The 22,778-nt window shown below is 39.4% G+C and overlaps 1 protein-coding gene across 1 annotated transcript in view; it reads left to right on the top strand.

Moving 5' to 3' along the window:
• The window catches only part of HAPLN1 (hyaluronan and proteoglycan link protein 1), a 53,971-nt gene extending 33,308 nt beyond the window's left edge, over positions 1-20,663 (top strand). The window contains exons 3-5 of the mRNA XM_032676750.1: positions 4,079-4,450; positions 12,029-12,331; positions 20,112-20,663. Of these exons, the coding sequence (XP_032532641.1) occupies positions 4,079-4,450; positions 12,029-12,331; positions 20,112-20,401 (965 nt within the window). The 3' untranslated portion in view covers positions 20,402-20,663. The remainder of the gene's footprint in view (positions 1-4,078; positions 4,451-12,028; positions 12,332-20,111) is intronic.
• Positions 20,664-22,778: the final 2,115 nt, after the last annotated feature.

Raw genomic sequence — 22,778 nt, 5'->3', positions numbered from 1 at the left:
GTTTTAAGTAAGTTTTCATCTGTGGGGCACAGTTTTTCCCTGGGAAAGCAGCTCCCAGAGTTGCATGCTATCCTGCACAGCTGGACATCTTCTACAGCTTGGACAAGCTCTCGTTTAGCTGGCTTGGCTGTATCTGCATTATGCTGCCTTTGTCATCCAATTGCACCACAAGAATTAACTAAAGGCCACAGCCTGTCAGAATCCATGGTAGGAAAGCAGGAGTGGAAAAAATACAGTGAATTAGTCACCAGTAGTGCCTAGTCCTGTTTTAACAGCTTAGTTATTGCCTGTCTTACAATGCAAAATATGCCTGGAAGGGTGAAAGCCCCACCTGGGAAACCTTTCTCATCCTACTTCTGCCCTTGGAGCTGAGACTAGAGCCAATCACCAGGCTGTTGCCACCTCTGGTTCCCAAGAGAAGGAGCAGCTGGAAGTTTCATAGGACCGTTTGTCCACCCTCTGAGGCTCTGAAGTGGCCAAGCCAGTGATCTGCCTTGTCTCCAGCAAAGATCCAAACCATCCTGTTGCAGACAGCTCCTGTTAAAGAGGTTAAAACCTCTTTAATTTGGGGTTTTCAGATCTTACAGTTGTTTGGCCATTCACCTTATAAATTCTCTGATGCTACTTCTAGGGAAAAAGAACTGTTATCTTCCTCAAGTGACATGCTAGACTCTGTGACAACACTCACGTGTCCCATGCCTTTCCTTCTTGTTGTCTTTGTTTAGATATTCCTGACATTTAGAAGCAAAGATAATTTTATTCAGGAGGCAGAGACTTGTCAGAAATACCATGAGGAAATCAGTCAGGGAGCTACTCTGACAACCCTTCAAAAAAGTGTTAACTCCATCTTCCATGACCAGATCACAACAAATCAGTTCTCATTGTATTAAGGATCCCAGGAAGTAGGAGTCATTACTCATTTGAGCTGACTTGCACAGCAGTAAGCCAGAGAGCTGCACCCAGAGCGGTAAACATATTGTAAATTAAGAGATTCTGGTTTGCTCTGTCTTTGGTTTGTTGTGATTTGATGTTTTGTTTTTTTTTAATTCATCAGCTCCAGGAAAACCGAGACCATTCTTTTTGCCACACCCCCAAAAATGTGCAGTTAGTTCAATTTGGCCCTGCTTCTGACTGGCTAATGGACAATAAAGACCTCTTGGCCTCTTACCAAACCCCAGTCATCTCATTTTCAATCCTGAATCCCTGCTGTCTGCGTATCCTCTAGCCCAAACAGAAACTATGCATCATTCCCCAGTCTGATATTTTCTTTGCCTCGAAAGCCAGAGATTCTTCCTCACCTCCTACATCTGGGAGCAGCAGCAATATAATTTTCTGCCAGAAGGGCACATCATCTCATTTTGTGTAAAAAAGAACTGGCTTTTAGAACACTCGAGGGCGTGGGCATATTTCAAGCGTTGCTTCTCCCTTGGAGTCTCCAGGGACTTGAGAGATGATCTGCAACAAGAAAAACCGGGTTTTTCTCTTCTTTCCCAGGTTGTCATCAGGTAATGGCTGCTGCAAAGGGCCAGAAGAGCTGGGAAGCAGCCAGGAGGGGGAAACACCACCCCATTAGGATGGTGACACTGGTATCAGAGATGACAGTGCTCTAGGTACATCTCCATATCTTGCTGGCAGAGGAGAGCTGTTGTTAGAAAGACAGAGCATTAGCAGCCTGAGTCAGACTCTCCCTCCTGCTAATATGTATTAACTTGACCATTCCAGTATGAAAGACCCAACATAGTTGAGCTCTTATTCAGATTTCTTGGTAATAAGCACCCCAAAGCATAACATTTCTCCTCCCAAGGTGTACAGGAGTCTGTGGAATGTCTTTGTCCCCAGGGAAACAGGAAAATTCACAGAAAAACTGTGCTGGCTGTCTTCACTTTCCTCCTTCTCCTCCTCCTGTGGAAACTGTTGGTAACATGGTGCCTTGCCTCACCTCTCCCCTTGAATGCTTTCCTCTGAAAGGGGGAAGATGGGTTACTGGAGCAGTCCTAAGCCTCTAGGAAGAAAGGCAGTGGGAAAGAACACCAGTTATATGTGGCTGCAGGGGATCTGCTCTGCAGCAATGATTTTTCACTAGGTAGGAAGGCCACTCATCCTGGTAGAACACCTTTCAGTGCTCCAGCTTGTTCATTCTTGAGGAAGCTGGGGCCTTGTCCCACACAGGCAGTAGAAATGCTCCTGACAAAGCACCTCTTGACAAAGAGCTGTACCTTTGGCATACCTACTTTTCCTTAAGCAGGTGCACATTTGGACATAGAAAGATTGTCTTTGCAATTATCACTCCTGAATGTGTTTTTATAACCATAAAATACTGCATTACCCTGGTGTCCCCTCTGCTACTTGGTGTAGTTAGTGTGGACAGGGAGTGAAATCCATCTGAGGCTGCAATTTAGGTGAATATATTATTCAACTGCAGACCCGTCAACAAGGCTCAGAAGCCTGGGACTGTCTGGAGATACTTATGAGCTACAGATCTGAATATCTCCCTTTACCCCCTGCAGCTGTGGACACACCAGAGACTCCTGCAGTGCTGTGGACAGACAGCTGACAGGGTGGGATACTCATCACCTAAACTCTGTCTGTCAGCCCATCTCCGTCCTAGTCCTCCCCTCCTTCAGTCATCCACATGTCCCTGGCTGATGATATTTTTTATGCATTTCTGTGGTTTTGTCTGGCCAATCCATATTCATGCCCAGGGATACCAGCAGAAAATTGCTGCTGGCCTTCACAGGATCATCCTCTCAGCAGCCTCTGCTTCTGGGAGCTTATCCCAAATGGTTTTTCTTGAATTTAGAGAGAGCCAGACTGAACGTCAGAGCTGGGAATCACATTTCTAAGCAGTTATAGTTACTTGCTGAACGCACATGGGGGATTGCAAAATCTTTCTTCACAACCTGTTAGCGGAGACTGTTTCCCCAGTGAGCTGATGATTCATGGCTGGTTTCAGTCAATGTCTCAGTGGTCGAGGGCAGCAACACCAACAGAATCACTGAGCTTGCTGAATCAGTTTTGCAAACTTTGCATGAGTTGAAAAGCAAGAGTTACCAAAAGTTCCCACTTTTGGACAGATCTGCTGACTGCCACATGAAATCTGCATTTCCCAGAGTTTTCCCTGTAAAAACCCCAGAGACTCAGGATTGGAAGCGAGCACCTGCTCTAGCTGACTGTCATAAGTGTAACAATTTCACAGAGTAACATCTGCTGTAGTGACCCAGTAGGGAGAAGAAAAGCAGGAAGTCTGGGATGAGGAGAAGAGCCAGACAGTTAAATACAGGTTTGAGCGAAAAGTGAGATCAAAATATCAGAGATAAAATAGTGATGAGTAGGAAGGAGATCAGAAAAAACAGATGAGGAAAAACCAAGTTGAGATGATGAAGAAAGTGAGCAACAGAGGATCAGATTTTACATTTGAAGATAAACTGAACTTCCTTACTCTGGTCAGAAGAGGAACTCATGCTCAAAAGTTAGAATAAAATACAAATAGAAAATGTCTAAAATATTTATTTAAGAATTATGCTGACACTTTTCATCAATATAGATAGTGTTGTTTGGTACTGTGATGGTTTTTCTGATTTGTGAGTGGGATTCACTGCATCCTAGACTGTGAGGAGGTTTATATGCTGTTGCCTGAATAGGCTGAGTCCGTGGAGAAAAATTAAATAATGAAAAAAATATAGAGCATTGAGACACAGCTCTTGAACAACCCACAGGAAAACATGGAAAGTTTGTGTGGAGCCTTTTATGGATGATGACATTCATCCATCAGCTATGGAACTCTGTAAATATATTTACATAACTCCGTCTTCATGACTGTGGGGTGTATAGGATGGCCTCTGCCTGTGTGGGGTGAGCACAGATATATTTACAGCTAAGTAAATAATTATTTACAACTAGTTTACCCACGCTCCTACTGCATAGGTAGAAAATTACTCCAGACCTAATGACCCTGCAGACCTAATATATAACATAGCTGATGATTGTTACGGCATTGATCACAGCCATTTTGTAAAAGGAAAACTAATGCTTGGGGGGGTTGTTGTTTTCCCTTGTTCTTCTCCTTGAATCCCAGCAGAAAATGGACCCCGTCTACTTGTGGTAGCAGAACAAGCCAAAATCTTCTCTCATCGGGGTGGCAATATCACACTGCCATGTAAATTCTACCATGAACACACATCAACAGCTGGCTCAGAAGCCCACAAAATCCGGGTCAAGTGGACCAAACTCACCTATGATTACCTCAAGGAACTGGATGTTTTTGTGGCCATGGGTCACCACAGGAAGAGCTACGGGAGCTACCACGGGAGAGTGTTCCTGAGGGAGAGCAGTGAGAATGATGCCTCCCTTGTAATCACAAACATAATGCTGGAGGACTACGGGAGGTACAAGTGTGAGGTGATTGAGGGACTGGAGGATGACACGGCAGTGGTGACTCTGAATCTGGAAGGTAAGTACCACCTGAGTTATACCCTGCGTCAGATTTATGCTGTGTTAAATACCTGATTTATTATTTTTTTTTCTCCTTGTACTGCTGATATTGTATTGTCAGTAATAACAGCAAGCTGAGGAGCAGAATTCATTATGCTCTGGGGAGTCTTGGCCTGACAGCCCATGACAACAATCATAAATTAGAAGAACATTAGAGCTGCTCTAACTTATGCAAGTCTACAACATATTCAGCTTCCAGTGAGACTTTTTGTAAGAGGAGCCAAAAAAGAATGAGCAAACATAGTGTGAAGAACTCCATGTGTTTTTAATTTGCTCCTGTCATTTTGTAGAAGTCACTGGATCTTTTTACCTAGGCAAAATTACATTACATTTGCCCCTAATGGCAATTTTACAAAACTTCAGGACATTTTAAATTATCAAGCAAATACAAATCTTTCTTGCAAAGATGAAAAAGTAGTTATCCAGAGACAACAGTTTTGGCTTTTTCCATCCTTGCACTGATGCAAAATAGATCTGTATTGTCTGTCAAGACAACTCCTACGTGTAGTCTCTAGGTATTTCCCTCAACAATATTCTTGAAAACAGTAGAGCACAAATCATTTGAAAAATTAGGGAAATAGGTTCAAAGAGGACCAAAAATTCAACTTGCCTTCCTTCTTGTGAAATTCAGATAAGTGTTATGAGTTTCAATGTATATAAATGGCCTTTTTTTTCCCCAAAGCACTACACTGAACACAGGAGTAAACTACAAGTTTCATGAAGACACATCACTTATACTTACCTTGCCAGAGGGATCCTTATAGAAAAGGAAAGGAGAGCTTGGTACAAATGCCAGTGCACACACAAGAAATCTGTATCTGAAAGGCAATATTTGATTGATTCTAGAGTAAGAAAGAAATGAGGAATCTTTTCTTTACTGCATAGAGTAAGGCCAGTGAAAAAAAAGGGAGACTTTCTACCCTTTTTACTGGTGGTGTTTTGTAATACAGCACCAGCCCATTGGATACAAGGTCAGGGTCCCTCCTCTGAAATAAGAAATTCATAAGGATAGGAGGAATGATATTTCTTCAGCCAAGTATGTCCCAATCTACACTCAAAGGAAAAATTATGTATTTTAACTAGTGTCTGGCTAACACAAGATTTAAAAGATTTTTGTCAGACATGAGAAAGACTTATGACTGTTCCTTTCTGACGTTATGGAGTGATGTTTCTTACACTGGCAGGGACATCTCCTTTGCAAAACCTCATGGTAAAACTTAACATTTCAAGTGAGAAAAGAGCAGGGAGAGTGTCAGTCCTGCTTATGTCAACTAAATCCAGTGATTCTGGGTCTATAGTACACTGCAGTTTCCTAATAAAATGGTGAGTATTAAAATGTACTAATATTACAATGGATATATATATATATAGCTGATGGAATATATCCCTCTCTTTGCATGGCACTGTGCTTATTTTTTTAGCTCATCTGCGCCTTTACATAGTGCTGGCATCAAATACATTAATTTAGTGTATTTGAGCAAATTTGAACAAAAATTAAAATATATATCAGCCCACTCCAACATTCTATGTCTGCTGTAAATGATCAGGTTAATCTCACAGTGGAAGAATTTGCATCAATAGCCTGATGTCCTGAGATGGTGGCCTTAAGGATGTTAATTGACAGCAACACAATGCCATTTACATACAGGAATGCCCACTAACAGTGCAGAGCAGCTGATGACTCCCATGTGAGGTCCCTGTACAAGCAGCACAGCTTTGGCTTGGTGGAAGCATGTTCATGTATCAATATGAAGATTGTTGACCTCTACCTCAATGGACCTTTTTTCTTCTCCCACTGTTGTGGTGCTTTATTCTTACTAGACTTGAAGGCCTTCTGGGATTGTCATTAAATTAACTGTTCGTAATAGCTAGGTACATTTAGCTTTGAAAAAATGTTGGAATTAGATCCAATCTGTGTTTGTTACATTTTTGTTGTATGTTTTCTTCACTGTTATTTAATACAGAATACAGAATTTCCTCCTCCCCCCCCCTACTGAGGCAGTGCTGCCTACCAGCAAAAGCTCAGAACTAGAATTCACTGCAGTTTTACACAACCGGTATCTTTAAGAACAATTCAGTCATGTCACGATTATCATCTTGTTTGTAGCCTGAAGTACAAGGACTGATCTAAGTGCAGGAGGTTGGGCTGGGCCCAAGAGCTGCAAGTGTCAAGTACTGTAGAAAGCAGAACATTCTCTGTATTGACCTCCTCACCAAAGCCATTTTCTCTCTGAAATGGTCTTACTCCTCTCCTGCACATAAAAAAATGAATCATGAGTTTTACACTCTCTGTTAAATATTCTGAAAGTCAAATACTTCACAAATTAAAAGGTCTCCAAGGGCAAGCATTCCTGTTGAGAGTCATAAGGAAAGAAAGAATTCTCAGTTTACATTAAATTTCATTTATGATGATGTTTTACTGTCCTACACTAAATTTTCTTTATGTTAATGCTTTTCTGGTTTACTTTCTTGCAAATGCTTGGCATTGTAATGAATCTCACTGCATCAGAGTGGTATGTTTGGCTTCCCAGGCGCATGAAAGCTCCAGCACTGGCTCTGAGGTGTATTCCTCAGGCACAGGTTGAGTGTATTATTCCTTCATGAGATCCATGGGAGAGGTGACAAAGAAAGCAATACAAAGCTAAACTGCCAAAGGCAAATTTTTATTCTATTAAACATTTTTTAATAGTTTCTGTCTTCAGAGAAAGGTGATGACTGAATACACTAAGATTGCAATACAGGCTATAAAATAATTATTTTTTACATCCAACACTGACAGAAATATGAAGATCTAGATAGAGCCTTCAAAACCTCTGTAGAAAGCATATTCTAGATAGAAGTTAACTCTTTGTGTAGCTCTCCATGAACCAAAAACCATCAGCATTTATGATCTTACTTAGAGGTATGTTAGCCTTTATATCCAAGGGAGAAAAAAAAACAGGCATTCCTTTCAAAACCAGGCTTTGTAGTTTGCAATAGCTCAAACAAATCCATAAGCTTCATATAAACAAATTTTTACAAACTGTCAAAACAGTCATTTTCTAAAGTAGTCATTTGGTCTTCAGGTCGCTAAAGCAAAGGGGAATTCAAAGCTGAAGCCAATATGAAACCAACTCCATGCTCTCAAGAGCAGGAAAAATCAGATTTAGCCTAATACTGTATGTTGTATTTGTTTCTTCTGTGTGTTGCTGTTACATTCATACACAAAAAACATTCTCTGGGGGATAACTGGTTTTATGGGACACATTTTGTTGATCCCTAGAATGGAACAGAAACTCTTGCAAAAACCAGCTGGGGGTTGACAAGAGTAAGTCGTGACAGACTGACAGTAATTTCTTCTGTGACAGGGTAACAAGTCCTTGCAGACACAGCTGTGTTTGCACATGCTGTGGGAAATGGTCCTTGAAAGATGCAGGAGAAATAAAATTTCAAAAAATTATCGGGAAATGATGACCCAAAAGGAAAAATGCTGAAAAAATTAGGGCTAATATTAGCCCAAGAAGAGCAAGGGAAGAAAACAGTCTTCAAATTTTGATAAAGGCTGTAGAAAAATAAGGGAATAATATGCCTTAGGCCAGACGAGTCTAGTTCCAATGCTTTTATATGTCAGAAATTAGCAACCTCACTGGCAGCATGGTTATGGGATGCTGTGGGCCTCAGGGACAGTATTTCAACCCTCAGTTTCGTTTTTAGGGAGATTGATACCTGCTGACAGCTGGCAGCCCACCCTGTAGCTGAGTAATCAGACATCTGACAGCCCTGACAGGCAAGAAAATGGAGACAGATTCTCCGTGAAAATGAGGGACTTAATAGTTTTTACAGAATTTTAGGAACCCAGCATGGAAAAATTTTGCCATTGAGTGTATGATCCTGCCAGCATAAAACTGTACCCTACAGTATAGTATATAGCAAACCCTACTGTTACCCCTTGTTTACACTGGCTACAAGAAAACTTACTTTTCTGTTCAGGCTAGAACTCAAGGAAGCCCATTTCTTTACCCTGGCTGTGGAAATACCTTTCCCCCTCCCCCCCCCATATGGGTCAACAGAAATTTGTGTTATTTTGTCCTGCATGTCAATACTCTTAAAACTGCTAATTATGTGTGGTGTTGGCTTAACAGACACCTATAAATTGTTACAGGAGTTGAGCTTTCTAAGGTCCTTGCACTGACAGTGTGTCTGAAGCAACTGAGTAATTGCACCAAATTTTAGGGGTTACCTGCATAGAAGACTCTGAAATACAAATGACTTACAGAGGACACACAGATATGTTACCCAAAAACCACAGTAGCTGGAGCAAAGTTGTAGGTTTGTGCACTTGAATGTAAGGCATTCATGGAAATACAGGCATTCCTACGAGGAGGATAAGCTGTACATCCAATTTTTATGTTCTGATTTGGTTGAAATCCTAAATTCCACTACAATATCCATTTTCTGAACTACAGTTCCTTTGTCACAGGTGCCTCGAGCAAGCCTCACCTATCCCTCCTCTTTCATTAACAGATTTATTCTCATTTGAGTTGATGTGTCTCAGGTTCTTCCTGTTTCTTTTTGGAGTTAAGGAGGTCTTTCCCTAGAGGTAGGACCCATTCTAGAGCACCATAGGTTTGGGAGAGAAGCCCATACTTTAGATTACCATGCCCACTCAGACTCCACATGTCACTCAGCTGCTTCCTTGGGGCAGGGAGAGGAATCACAAAGGTCAGGTTAAAGCTCCTCAGCTCCCTCTTCCCACGAACTAACCAGATTTTAACCTTCTGATGCTGGAGGTTTTTGTCTTCCTCCATTTTTCAAACAGTTTGTTAGCATTTGGGCATGAGTGTTTTGTCTAGTGGCAGAACAAAGGGCTAGAGTCAGGAGTTCAGATTCAGTCTGTACTTTAGGGAACAGAAACAAGTTGTGGAACAGCTTTTGTCCATTCAGGAACAGGTGGGATGGATTATCCCTTGATGGGTTTGCAACATCCAAGACTGAGCAAGGCGCCCTGTAGTTGACAAAAGTTCAGCACTGATAAAGTGTAAGGAAGGGAAGACAAACAGTAAGATCTAACTATGAATTTCAGCTAGGTTTCATAGGGGAATGAAAGGGAGAAAAAATTAATAAAAAAGACAAGATCATGCAAAGCTGCACAAAACACGCACACAGTCAATTTTCCTCTGCAAAATTGCCCATGGCCACCCCCAGCTGTAGGGTGAAATTAATGCTAATCAGTTGCAGGCTTGTACTGCAGATGAACTCTAACAAAAAATGGGCTTCTATGCTGTCTACTCAAATATAACCCAAAGCTAATATTACAGTTTAGTGCATATTTATGTTATGAAAACATCACATCCCAAACTGTCAAACCCAGATTTGTAACACATTTATATACATGCTTAACCCCTTTAAAAAAGTTGTTTGGGAAACCTTAAGGAATCCAATCTGTTAAAATAGTTTTCAATTAATTCTTGCTCAGTTATTAGAAGTATGCAAACTTATATCTTGATTAAAAATTACCCACCTCTGCTGATTTTAGGGGTTTTTTTTACATGTATATGCAAATCAGACACATGTACTGTACAAGGAATTGGTTGTCTGGGGAAATGTAGTTCTGGAAAAGTAATAAGTATTGGATTTCTAATAAAGTATTAAAGGTTTGACTCCTATGACATTTGCTAAATTTTTATTGTAGCCAGTGATATTTCTATCTACTAGCACTGAGGAAGAGTGAATAAATTTTTTTATAGAGATGAAAGAAAAACAGAGGTCCAGAAAAATATGGAACATCTTCAGCTTCTTGTTTATGAAGCTACAGTTGACACACGTGTTGTGTTACATTACATTCATGCTTTACAGCTCAGAACAGCCCATAACTGAAATGCCCTTTAACAAAGGGTTTACAAAAGGAAAAGGCTGAAGCAGACTGTTTAGCTAATTGCTGAAGGAGCGCAAAATATTGTTTATTATTACCCTGCCAAGTTTACATTTGTATGCTTCATTTTCTTGGACCAAGTCCCTAAGGTTTAGCAATAACATAGATTTTTATCAAAAATAGCACTTCTTGGACAATAGAGGGGTGAGGGAGAGAAGAAAAAGAAAGGGGACTTTAAGATATTGGTGGAATAGACACGGAGATGGGTTTGAAGGTCTGGAAAGAATGGCTTCATCCCATGGTGAAAACCCTGTATGACCACATTGTAATTTCTCTGTCCTACTCCTCACTGCCCCAAGGACAAGGAAGATGTCATAGGCATGAGGATTCATCAGCAGGGAGAAAGCAAAAATAAAGATGAATGTTTATACCAGTATAAAGTTTTTGGCTCATGTGTTACCTTGTCTTCAGTTCCTCTACATCCTACAGCACTTAGTTCTACATAGAGGTTTGAGGATAAGCAATTCTGAGCTGGATCTTCTCTGATACCGTTTTATTTCAGTGTATTATGAGACTGGGCTAAAGCCAACTGTAAAATTTAGATCTAGGTTAAGTTTCTAAACCCTGTCAAAGATTAGGGTGGTCTGATCCAAAACTTTGTTTCAAGTCTTTCTCTTCTCTTTTATCAAAGCCACCTGGGGAGGTGGTTCCTCAGTGTTTCCTGGAACATCTTTCCAAGAAGTAATGTTTAACTTCAGATCTTTTTTATAAAACAAGCAGAAAATATACTGTAGAAAATCTGTCAGATAAGAGCAATGTCTGTGATTAGATGTTACTTCCAAAGCAATTCTAAAGTATTTCCCATGTCCTCTTGGATGTCCTCTGTTGTGAGAAGGTCTCTCCGCCATGTCTGTTTGAAATGGCTCAGCAATAATGAGCATCAGAAAGGGCTCTGGGATGGCCTGTGGCTGGTCTTCCAGGATGGAAGGAAGCATTTTTCAGGTCCACAAGCAAACAAAAGACAACTGTCTTGAAATTCTCAGGAAATATTCACAAGGGCACATGCCAAGAACAGAACACAGCACTCTTTTATGTTGATCAAAAAATTTCATTTTAATGTCTATGAGTAAAAAGAAATAATTCATAGAAATAGTTCAACAATTTATTTTTTATTTTTAAATGACTACTAGGAAATCCCCAAATCCCATTAAAAAATTAAAATTAAAAGTATAATGATAAAAAAGTAGAACAAGGCTAGGGTTTAATTGATTTTTTTAAAATGAGACTTTTATCTTGCAAGGGATAAACTGGAATTTTCTGACAAAAAAAGAAATGTAGTTGCAAAATTCCATCCTGCTCCGCTCCTCTTTAAGCACTGTGAGAGCACGAGGGTGAGATTACTGTGTGACAGCAAAGCTGGGGAAGGGAGCAGTGTCCAGGCCTGGCACAGTTCCCACTGGGAAAGGAATGGGGTTGTGGGGAGATGAGCCAACTAGGTGAGGCAGCATCCCTATTCCCTTTCCAAACCCAATGCTAATGTGCTGCTGACAGAGTGTTTTCCCCTAGCAATCACTACAGTCCTGACACACATCCTGGAGTTTAACCTTTAATTTCTCCTTCTGGTGACTGTAAAACCTGTTTCCTCTTTCAGTACCTAGTGATGCTCCCTCCTTCCCCCCACTACAGGTGTGGTGTTCCCTTACTCCCCACGGCTGGGGCGGTACAACCTGAATTTCTATGAGGCTCAGCGGGCGTGTATGGAGCAGGACTCTGTCATCGCCTCCTTTGACCAGCTCTACGACGCTTGGAGATCGGGGCTGGACTGGTGCAACGCTGGCTGGCTTAGCGATGGATCTGTGCAGTACCCCATCACCAAGCCCCGGGAGCCCTGTGGAGGGAAGAACACAGTGCCTGGGGTCAGGAATTACGGGTTCTGGGACAAGGAAAAAAGCCGATATGACGTTTTCTGCTTCACTTCCAACTTCAACGGTAAGAGCTTTCTTCACCCCCACTTCACAAATGACTCTTTCTGTGCTTAGGCAAGAAAGTCTGCTGGCAGAGAGTGGTATTTGATTTGTCGGAGTTTATATTGGGCTTGGAAGATATTGCTGTTGAATTTATGGGGACACATGTGCAGAGTAACGTCCTCTTTGCCCAGTGCTCACGTAAGTCGTTTTTATAACTCAAGACTTGTACTGGCAGGAGTGCCTAATATTTCCACTTTCACCTCATTAAAATTTATATGTACCCTTTCAATGTTGATAAATGCCCAGTTTAATTCAGTTAAAGTGATGAAGAAACCTGCAGTTCATTAATTCAACTTTCCTGTTAAGTTCAATTACAATTCAACTCATATTGCTTAAATATATCCTCAAAAAATTCTAACCATCACTTCATCTGTACTACAGTGTCAGGCAGCTCCTGCTCATGTACTAGGTCTAATATGACTAATACTTCTTATCAGAAAACCTATTTCTAGCTTTATTCCTTAATAATTTAGGTTCTTAATCTTAGCACGTTGCCAAAACCCCATTCACTTTTGCTCTGAGGTTGGACTGCTGTAAACCTTATTTTAACAACTGCAAGCTTCTTTTGCTGTTAGTAGATGTTACTTTATGTATGAAACAAAATTAAATGGTTCGCTCTCAGCTTGCTATCATTTCAGGTTTTATCTAGTGGATGGAAAGGATTTAGAGAGCGTTGCTGTAACTGAGAGCAAGGCTGCAAGCGCACATGCATAAGGAGTCTACAGTCCTCTACAGCATCCTACTTCTGGATAATTCCTACACAAATTTGCATATGTTTGGCTTGCAGCCCACCCAGACCATGGGACATGGCTTTTTTTTTTTGTTTATGCACAGATTGCTTATCCACAGTGAAGTAGTTTTGTCCTAGAGCATAGCAAAAAATAAACATAAGCCTTGCTTTCAGAAGATATGCTCTAGTGCTAAGTCTGCTCCACGCTCTCTCTCAAAAAAAAAGAAAATCCTGAAGCCAACAATATTAAATTAGGCTGGAAGTGATCTGAAACAAAAGTTTAGCTGATTTTTATCATGCTGCATCATTCCATGAGATACTCGCTCTGTTTTTTCTTCCTTCATTTATCCAAGGTGAAATCCTACATGAACTCATCTATTATATTCAGATTTAACCCTGTGGTGTAGATATAACTAAGGAATAAAATAATCAGGGAAAATTAATTAAAATACGCTGGCTGCACTGTTTATAAAGCTTGTGACTACTGCTCACCACCCTTTTACACACGAAGCTGGACAGTGCCTCTTAAGGAAAAACAAGTATAATTTCTGGGGGAAAAAAAAGAAAAAGAAGTACTGACATAAATATTGTCTGTGCAATGACACAACAAGGAGAGAGAAAGAGGCAGAAAGAGGAATGAGGTGAGGATAAGGTATAAGATAGGAGGACAATCAAAGACAAGACACTGAAATGAATTTCAACCTTGGTAAGTTTGTTAGACTGACGTGCAAGACAGAACACTACACAGCAATAGGGTGAGATAGCTCTTTCCCTCTCTCTCTCTCTCCCTCTTTCACTCCTTCTATCTCTTTATATGCATATATATATATATATATGTGCATGTGTGTGCGTGTTCCCCACAACTCAATGCCATGGCAGTCTCTCAAGAAACCAGCAGAAAATCCAGACTTCTGCTTCTCTCAGCATCCATTTCCTTAACTCACCATATCACACTGTCCTCACACATCCCTGCTATGCTCTCCACTATTCATGTCCCAAGCTCACCTCAGCACCTAAAGTTAATCCAGCCACGCTCCGAAAAACCCCAGCTCCCTATTTTCAGCTCAGCACTTTGAATAGCTTAAACATGTGTTTAATGGCATATGTTGCCTTTCTCAGTGTAAAGAGAAAAGCTATATAATAACCCATTTTGCCACTGGGTTGGAATTGCCAGTTTTCAAAAAGAGTGGCTGCAGGCAAAAAAGGCTATTTCTGCAATACCCAATATTGATTCTCACAGCTCAGGAACAGCCAAGGAAAATGAGAATTAATCAAAAGACCTTGCATTCTCAGCAGTGGCAGTGACTACTGGACTCTCCTGAATGTATGAAACAGAGGAGACTTCAGCTTTATGTAAGGGAGTTGGGAAAATCCCAAGATCCCTGGGAAGTGTAAGGTGAGCTCAAAAAAAGTGTTAATTGTGAGAGCTTCTATAAAAAAAAAAAAGCAGTCAAGTGAGGTTTAGATTTCTGTTAACTGGATTCTTTTTAGGGAAAGAAATCCCCCAAAAACCTTATGATCTCAGGGATCATTAAAAAAAAAATAAATAAAAAAGAAGGGTTCCATTCTAAATAATTCAACAGTAAAACTAAAAAAATCTTTGTCTGAAATGCATGCTAAGCTTGTATTTTACCTGAAGAAGAAAGGTAAAAAAGAAAATCTATATTTAGCCATTAAGATAATAAAATGAAACTGTAGTTATCAATGCAATGAATTCAAATTCAGGCTCAGCATTTTCACGCTGGAGCTGTTGGATCCCCTCTGTGATGAGATGGATGTACAAAAACAGACTGGTTAAAAAGTTTCACCATTAATGAAAAATTCTACTTTCATTTCTGTTACCTGCACAGGGAAATTGTTTGAGCAAAACTTGTTTACAATATAATATAAAATAATATTTTTATTCTATAATATTACCCTCTACAGTGTCTTTTCTTAAACTAAGGCAAATGTAATACTTGTACATTTTTTTTCTTCCTGTATAATTGATTTATACTCAAATTTTTCTGTTGTTTCATAGAAGATTCGTTCATGTTCTCTGCCCAAAACCAGGAAAATGTTTCACACCCTTTCTGTCTAGTAGTACCAGCAGTTTACGAGTTTATAAGAATATTTAGAGATGTGTTTCACCAAACAATGCAAAGAATGTTTAGCCTAATTTAGCCTAATGTTATTTATGAAATCCATCAAAATATTGTGAAATAACATGATTTTTTTTCTGCCTGCATTGGATGGCAATGTTTCCCCATGTTTTTACATGCCTTTTCTTAACAAAGGCTGTTGAAAATGAATATACATAGCTGGGAAGTATCTAACTTAACTGTGAAAATTCCAAAATTGGAACTCTCAAATTCCAAATTGGAATTTCTTGGTGTCTGAGGACTCAGCTCTGCTCCCTTACAACCAGTTTCTCCTTCTCTTGTCCTTCACAGTGAGAGCCACTTTAGTTCATGTTGCCTTTAGGAAAGCTGAAGGTTCCTGACAACCTGCCATGGTCCAAAGTTTTGCCAGGGCTGCAGACAACCCTAATTTATTTTCTTGCCTTATCCCAAAGAATGGGGGTGCTCCCCTTCCATACAGTTTGGGGGAATAAATGCAGATGAATCCTTTTGTTACAGTCTTCTCCAGAGAGCCTAAAAGGCATAGGAAAAGCAATATATAATGGAAGAGCTGAGTGGTTATTCTTTGTTTAGTTTCAAAGGGCATCTGAAGGAGAACAGCTGGGTTTTTTGAAGGAAAAACCATGAGACTATTTTGCACTGAAAAGTGCTTAATGAGCTAAATGAAAACATATTTATTAACTCCTCTCTAATTAAGCACTTTCAAAGAAAGAAAACATAAGGTACAAGTAGAGATTGCTTCACACTTTCTGCTCATTAACATACATTTTGTTATATACTTTGCACGCAGAAACATGGTTCATAATTGATCGTCCATCAGCTCTAGGAGATCCAAGTAAAAATCTCATGTTGACAAAGAATACAAGGAATAAATTTTAAGGATTATGTTAAAAGCACCTGTTTATTACAGTAATTCATGCTAAACACCTCTACCATTTAAATGGGAGAAAGGTGTGGGAAGTCCTACCTGCCTAATTCTCATTTGACCATTGCAGAGTGTTTTATCACTGGGAACATGTAACCATTGTTCCACAAAAGAGAAACAAACCCAAAATAAAATTACATACCCTTTATTAGAAGTGGATGCTTCTGAGTTGGTATTGGAGCACTTAATAAAATAATATTCCCACATATTTAATTCAAAACCAGCTGTCTGAGATGAACACTGGATATCAAAATACTTATCAGGTCTTAACCTTGATTCTTATTTTCATAAGAAAAACTGACTAATAAATCTCTCAATTTAGAGCTGAGCTTGGAGAAATTTCCAAGGATGGATCATCCCTCAAAATCCCACAGTAACAAGGATGTGGGGTATTTAGGTCACTTGCTGGTGTTTTCCTCTTTAAGCTGTTCTGCTACATGCAAAAAGCTTAAAATAGCTATTCTAGTGGGGTTGAGGGATGCCTCTGCCCCATGAGTTGGTTGTGAGAAGAAAAAACAAGCAATCCCATCCTCTGTTGGAGTGACCCAACTATGAGGTATTAATGAGAAAGAGAGACGCAGCTAGTTCCTCCCTCTCCTTCCACAGCAATTAATAGATACTAAGATTGAACAGTTAGGAGCTCTTCTCACTGGTTGTCAGGAGGAAAACTGCAAATCTGTATGGAGTTTATTAAAGGAGTAATCTGGATACACATGGTACTCTTGTAGGGTTTGCTATTAAATTTCTCTTATTTAATAAAGGGGCAGAGTATTAGAGTTTTGTTATTGGTGTCATATATCAAAAGCCTGACCTCGCTGCAAATCCCTAGGAAATTACATTCCATGGACATATGGTTTGAAGAGGAACTAAGTAAGCTAGGTGAAGTTTACATACTATCAGTCCAGATCCCTCTTCCCCAAAGTCTGAAATTCTGTTTGTTTTGGGGAAACCTCTTAATAGCATATCAGTAACACTTTTCCACTTAATATTCTTTTTACGTCATAAATGTTCTCGACTTGCTGAGATGGAGTTGAAAAAGTGTTTTACAAAGGGATAGATTATCTGTTCTCAATAGTTTTCTGTAGAAATACTGTAGATATTGTCTCTGACAGCAATGAAATTTTTTTAAAGTTTCTCCTCTGCCACAGCTGCAATGTAAATACCTTTTGTTAAAGTGTTCTTGTCTTGGTATACAATTTCCAACCCTTGGACAAAGTTAATTCCGTTGTCTTTGTATTGTCATCTGACCAGACTTTTTTTCACTTAGGAAAAAAAGACAACCTATGTGTTTTTTACAGGAATCTGAAGCTTACACAACTCTTAGCTTGCTCATCACTTTTTTTGTCACTAAGAAGTAATTTCAAACTGAGCAGAGTTTTTACCATACAGAAAAGGGATCTTGTTCTGGAGTACATTCTTAATTAAGAAGTAGAGAGTGTCCTCTGTAATTAGAAGATCCCCACATTAATAAAATCCTTCTTTTTTTCATCTAACTTGCCTCTTCAGGAACAGATTGAAAAGTAGTGAATTTATGTGGAAATTATTATACCTTCAAAAAAACCCACTATTCCTCTGCAATCCACTTTGTGTCAAATCAGTGATGATAAATAACCCCAAGTATAATCAATGAATTGCTTACAATGAATGTTTATTGCCTTGATAAATGAAATCAATATTATTGCTGCTTATGGATTAGTAGGGGAGACTTCCTTCTTGAGCTTTATTTGCTGGTATATATTTTCATTACCTTGAGACAGAGGCATGTTTTCCTTATCAGCACTATCAGTTCAGTGCTGTGTTAGAGTGAGCATGTACCCTTTGGTGCTTAAAGAGAAACAGAACTGCAGAACTGCTCATAAAATCTTTCAACAGCCACGATTTTGCTCTAGTACAGGTTCAAACTCTCCTTCTGAGAAGCTGTTCAATACCTTGGCCTTTTTAGAGAAAAAAAATAGTGCTTGTTTTTAGTCAGAAACAAGGTCACCACCCTGTCAGAGAGCAAACAACATGTGTTGCCTCCAGCCACCCACCCTCGAAAGCTACCAAAGGCTGAATCTTACTGCCAAGAGGAAAACTCACAAGTTTTTTCACTATTTTAAACTATTACTGGGATCATAACATAGACCTGCACTGCTTTGGGTATTTCTGATTTGCCTCTCTGACAGTAAAATACAGCTGTAGGAGATCAGCTCTCCCTGAAAGCTACAGGGTTCTTCAGATGCTTCACTGCACTGTCATTGTCATCATTAGTAAATGCATCTGGTACCATAAAGTTAAATGAAGAGCAGGGTCCCTCTGCCAAATCTTGCCATCCTTCTTCCCTGATATTTTTCTTCCTGTTTTTCTACCTCTGAGGATGAAAGTTAGAGAATCAGAGAATGGTTTGGGTCAGAAGGGACCTTAAAGCTCATCCTCCGCCATGGGCAGGGCCAATTCCTACTAGACCAGGTCACTCAGAGCCCCATCCAACCCGGCCTTGAACACTTCCAGGGATGGACAGTTCAGTTACCACGGGGCACAAGTAAGGTGGGGATCCCATACTTTGATATCAGCAGAAATAAACATAGTCTACATTTTTTTTTTTTCAAATGATCTGTTTTCTGTACCTAGATTGGGTTTTTTTTGCTTTTTCTTTTTTTTACTCCTGGTACTTATCAACTCACCATAAAAAAAAATCACAACATTTTTAACAGTGCAGAATCCAAACAGCACAGTCCAAAATCAAGCACTGTTTGACATGATTCTTCAGTGAAACATCTTCACTTCTCCTCAAAACTCACCATTGCATTATCAACATCACTGTACTCATAGAATTGTTGCCTAAAATCAGCTCTTAAAGAGACCTCTAAGACCCAGTTTGTGAGTTTAGAAGTCAGGCTTTCTTTATTTTGGTGTACTGGGTGCACTGGCAATCATTTTGGCAAATTCATGTATCTCAGCTACAGCTGATATGTCAGCATTACATGATTATTCATTTTTGTTCCCCACATTCCTGTTACATATTCATGACATTTCCCAACACTTATTAGCATATATACACTTACAGGGTCTCTGAGGGGCTTCATTGAGGGTTTCTGGTGGCCGTTTCTTTCTGGAGCCCCCAAAATTCTAAGTTTGGGGGCCAACATTAAGTTCTTAGACCAATTCTTAAGTTCTAAGAGTAAATTAACTCTTAAGTTCTAAGACATATTTATCTTCTTTAAGACAATACCCTTGGTTATAGAGCAACTCGGTGTTGCTTGGCTGCTTTGGTTCCCTTCTTCATTGTTTCTTTACTTTGCTTGGCTGGTTTCTTTAAATCAGTTGTCTCAGCTATGCATAATTTTCCATGGCACATTCTGTTGCAAAAAACATTAGTTCTTGTTACATCTCTAAACCCAGATATCAGAATCATTGAGTCGTTGACTCATTAACTCATTAAGACTCATTGAGATCACCAAGCCCAACCTTCACACCGCCAACAGCTCCAATAACGCCTTAAGATTATTAAGATTTGTAGCATATAGGTTTTTAGTATAGTTGTATTATAGTTTCTAGCACTTTAAAATAGCGGTTAACAGCTTCTAAACCCCTTTTCTCAAGCTTTGTGCCAAATTCTCAAAATTCTTCAAGTTTTTGTTTAACATTCTTTTCAAGGAAAAAGATTTTAATGAGTACAACTTGTCTGGGAACGGACATGTACCTAGAAGGACATAATGAGATATCATTGTAGTTAAACCAACCTAGAAGGCCTGGAAAGCTTGGAGAAGATCCAAAGAACACTGAAGAGGATGATGGTGGAGAAGGAAGGGGTCTTGAGACCTCCAGCTTGATTCCAGGGAGGGGCAGACCTGAGGGAGGTTCTAGGGGCAGACGATTCTTGGACTAGATGTATCCATTAGATATGATAATTAATTAGTGTTATAAAATTGTAGAAGCCCTGTGCTGTATCGTGGCATTATCTCTTTCCCTTATCCCCCCCTGCCAGGCCGTTTTTACTACCTGATCCACCCGATCAAGCTGACGTACGATGAGGCGGTGCAGGCGTGCCTGAAGGACGGGGCCCAGATCGCCAAGGTGGGGCAGATCTTTGCTGCCTGGAAGCTGCTGGGGTACGACCGGTGTGACGCGGGTTGGCTGGCAGACGGCAGTGTGCGCTACCCCATCTCCCGGCCCCGCAAGCGCTGCAGCCCCAGCGAGGCTGCCGTGCGCTTCGTCGGCTTCCCTGACAAGAAGCACAAGCTGTACGGGGTCTACTGCTTCAGGGCCTACAACTGAGAGATATAAAAACGCCTAGAGCATGCAAAAGTCTTTAAAAAGTCATCAGGAACATGTTTGAAAGATTTTTCTTTTTCAGTATGAACTCATGCAAGTTTGCCAAAACTGTGATAAACTTCTTTTACTTACTGTAAAGAGTCGTTTTCATAAACCCAACCCAATAATCCATTTGGTTATTTAGTTTGTTTTTTGGGGGTTTTTTTGTGGGGTTTTTTGTTGGGTTTTTTTTTGGTTTATTTGTTTGTTTGTTGATTTTTTTTAATTTTAGTGGTTTTGGAAAATTATCATTCCATAGATATTTTAAATTAATATAATTTAACAGAAGCTCTAGGTAAGGAACTTTTAAATTCAAATTCTTTACAGCTACGTCGTCCCGACAAAAATTCTTTTTTTTTTTTGTGAATGGGCCATGCAATAGAGCTTGAACAATTGCTAGGGCACAATTATGGAGTGTAAGGCTACTCAAAGCAGAAGCTTTTAAAAGCACAGATTTTACATATTTGTACCAGTTTCAGAAACACTGCAAATTGATTATATCAGGAATTTTAATGTAAGATAATCTTTCTGTTAAAGGGGATCAGTGAGGTTTTGCAAAGAAACCTCACAAAAATATATGTTAGCAAATAACTGTTTTCACTGGTTCACATGGGAACAACAAAGAGTATAACAAAAGCAGCTGAAACAGTCCACCAAAATAGGACTAGTTTTACAATTTAAGATCTTACCTTTCTGAAAAATAAGCTCGTGGTCCCATATATAGGAAGAAGCACAATTAGTTCTCCTGAACGTTTCAATTGTGGTTTTGTTGTGTATAAATAAATGAGTGAATAACAACTAATGAGAAAACCCTGTTTTCTTCTTAACTTCAATTAAAGATGCCTGAGAAGTGTTGTATTACCTTTGAGTAGCTTTACTGAGCTATTTTTAAACTCTTAAAGGCCATTTGCTAAGTAGCATAATAGCATTTACTCAGGGCAGTTGTATAAATGAACTGCTGGACAGAGAAATTGTAAACTTTAGCAGCTTGGTTTTACATTAGCCTTTGAAATGTTATTGTCTTAATGGAAGCACATTACAATATTTAATATTTCTTAGTTATTTACACGTCATGAGAAATAAAAATTAGAAAACAAATATTTAAGTCTGAAACCAAGACTATTAAATAAAACCTGAAACCAGACATCAAGTTTTAGAAGAGAAATACTTCATTTTCTCACATATAATTTCTATCTAAAGAGTACATTTGTTTTTTAAACTACCAATGAAAAATAAAAATAGTATTACTAGTCCTGAATTATTTAGATAGTCCTCCTTAGAGTTAACGAAAAATAAAACTATTGAAATGCTTCTTTTCACTAAATCTGCAGTAGTGGAAGATGTTTACCTATATCTGCCGGTGTCAGAGATAAACACTCACTGTGCATGGTGCCTAGGATTTTCAGAGCTGCCTAAAGTACTAGGTCCTCCCTAAATACCAGTTTGAGGGAATTTGGATTTCTAATGCAAACCTATTTTTCAATGCAGCAATTCTTGGTGCTCAACTTCAGATACCTTAATGCAACCAGTTTTTCAGAGAGCAGGTGCTCAAAGCTTTCTGAAAATTTACTCCACTTATGGTGTCTCAAGCTGGATATCCAAAAAAAAAAAAAAAAAAACAACAACAAAGATGCCACTGACTGAAAGTATCTTGGTCTTGGGTAAATCTCTTAAGCAGTTTTTGATGTTCTCTATCCAGTATTGGTTCTACCACTTAAAAATGGAGAACTCTTTTTCGTACTCTATGCTTGCTGACTGTAAAGATTTCAGAGGACCAATGTTTGTATTCACACAAAGTTTTATAGCTGCCCATTGTTTCCATAATTAAATGAGAATATAATGGTATTTATCCAAGTAGGACACAATCTGTATGCTGTCATGAATGGTTTGGTGTAGTTATTTTCCCATGGATGTGAGCAAATAAATCTCTTTCCCAGAGTAGTTGTGGTCCTGTTTTAACACTCTGTGAACAAACCAGGAGCAATATATGGAAAGGGGCCATAGAGCAAGAGACACTTTGTTGGAGTTCATTCCCATCAAGCTCAGAGGCAAATTTCAATCCTTCTGAGGACATTTGCATCCTCTGTGGATATTTTCTCACATTGCACAGGTGGAGCAATCTCAGTGCCAAACTCCCAATTTTTGTAATCCACTAGGAATTGGATTGCCTTGAAACACTGTCCTTTAGCTATAAATAGAGACTTAAGATAGGTTAAACCCCCCAAACCATGTAATCTTTTTTTGAACAGCCATTTTTTAAATTGGTGTCCACTTCACACATTTTCTCAGGCCGTTCAGAACCTTTTCTGAAGCCTCTAGAGAAACACATGGAAGTGGAAAG

Source organism: Chiroxiphia lanceolata, chromosome Z (genome assembly GCF_009829145.1).
Source record: "Chiroxiphia lanceolata isolate bChiLan1 chromosome Z, bChiLan1.pri, whole genome shotgun sequence".
Taxonomy (NCBI): Eukaryota; Metazoa; Chordata; class Aves; order Passeriformes; family Pipridae; genus Chiroxiphia; species Chiroxiphia lanceolata.
The sequence above is the reverse complement of the archived record's forward strand: the minus strand, read 5'-3'. Positions and strand labels throughout refer to the sequence as shown.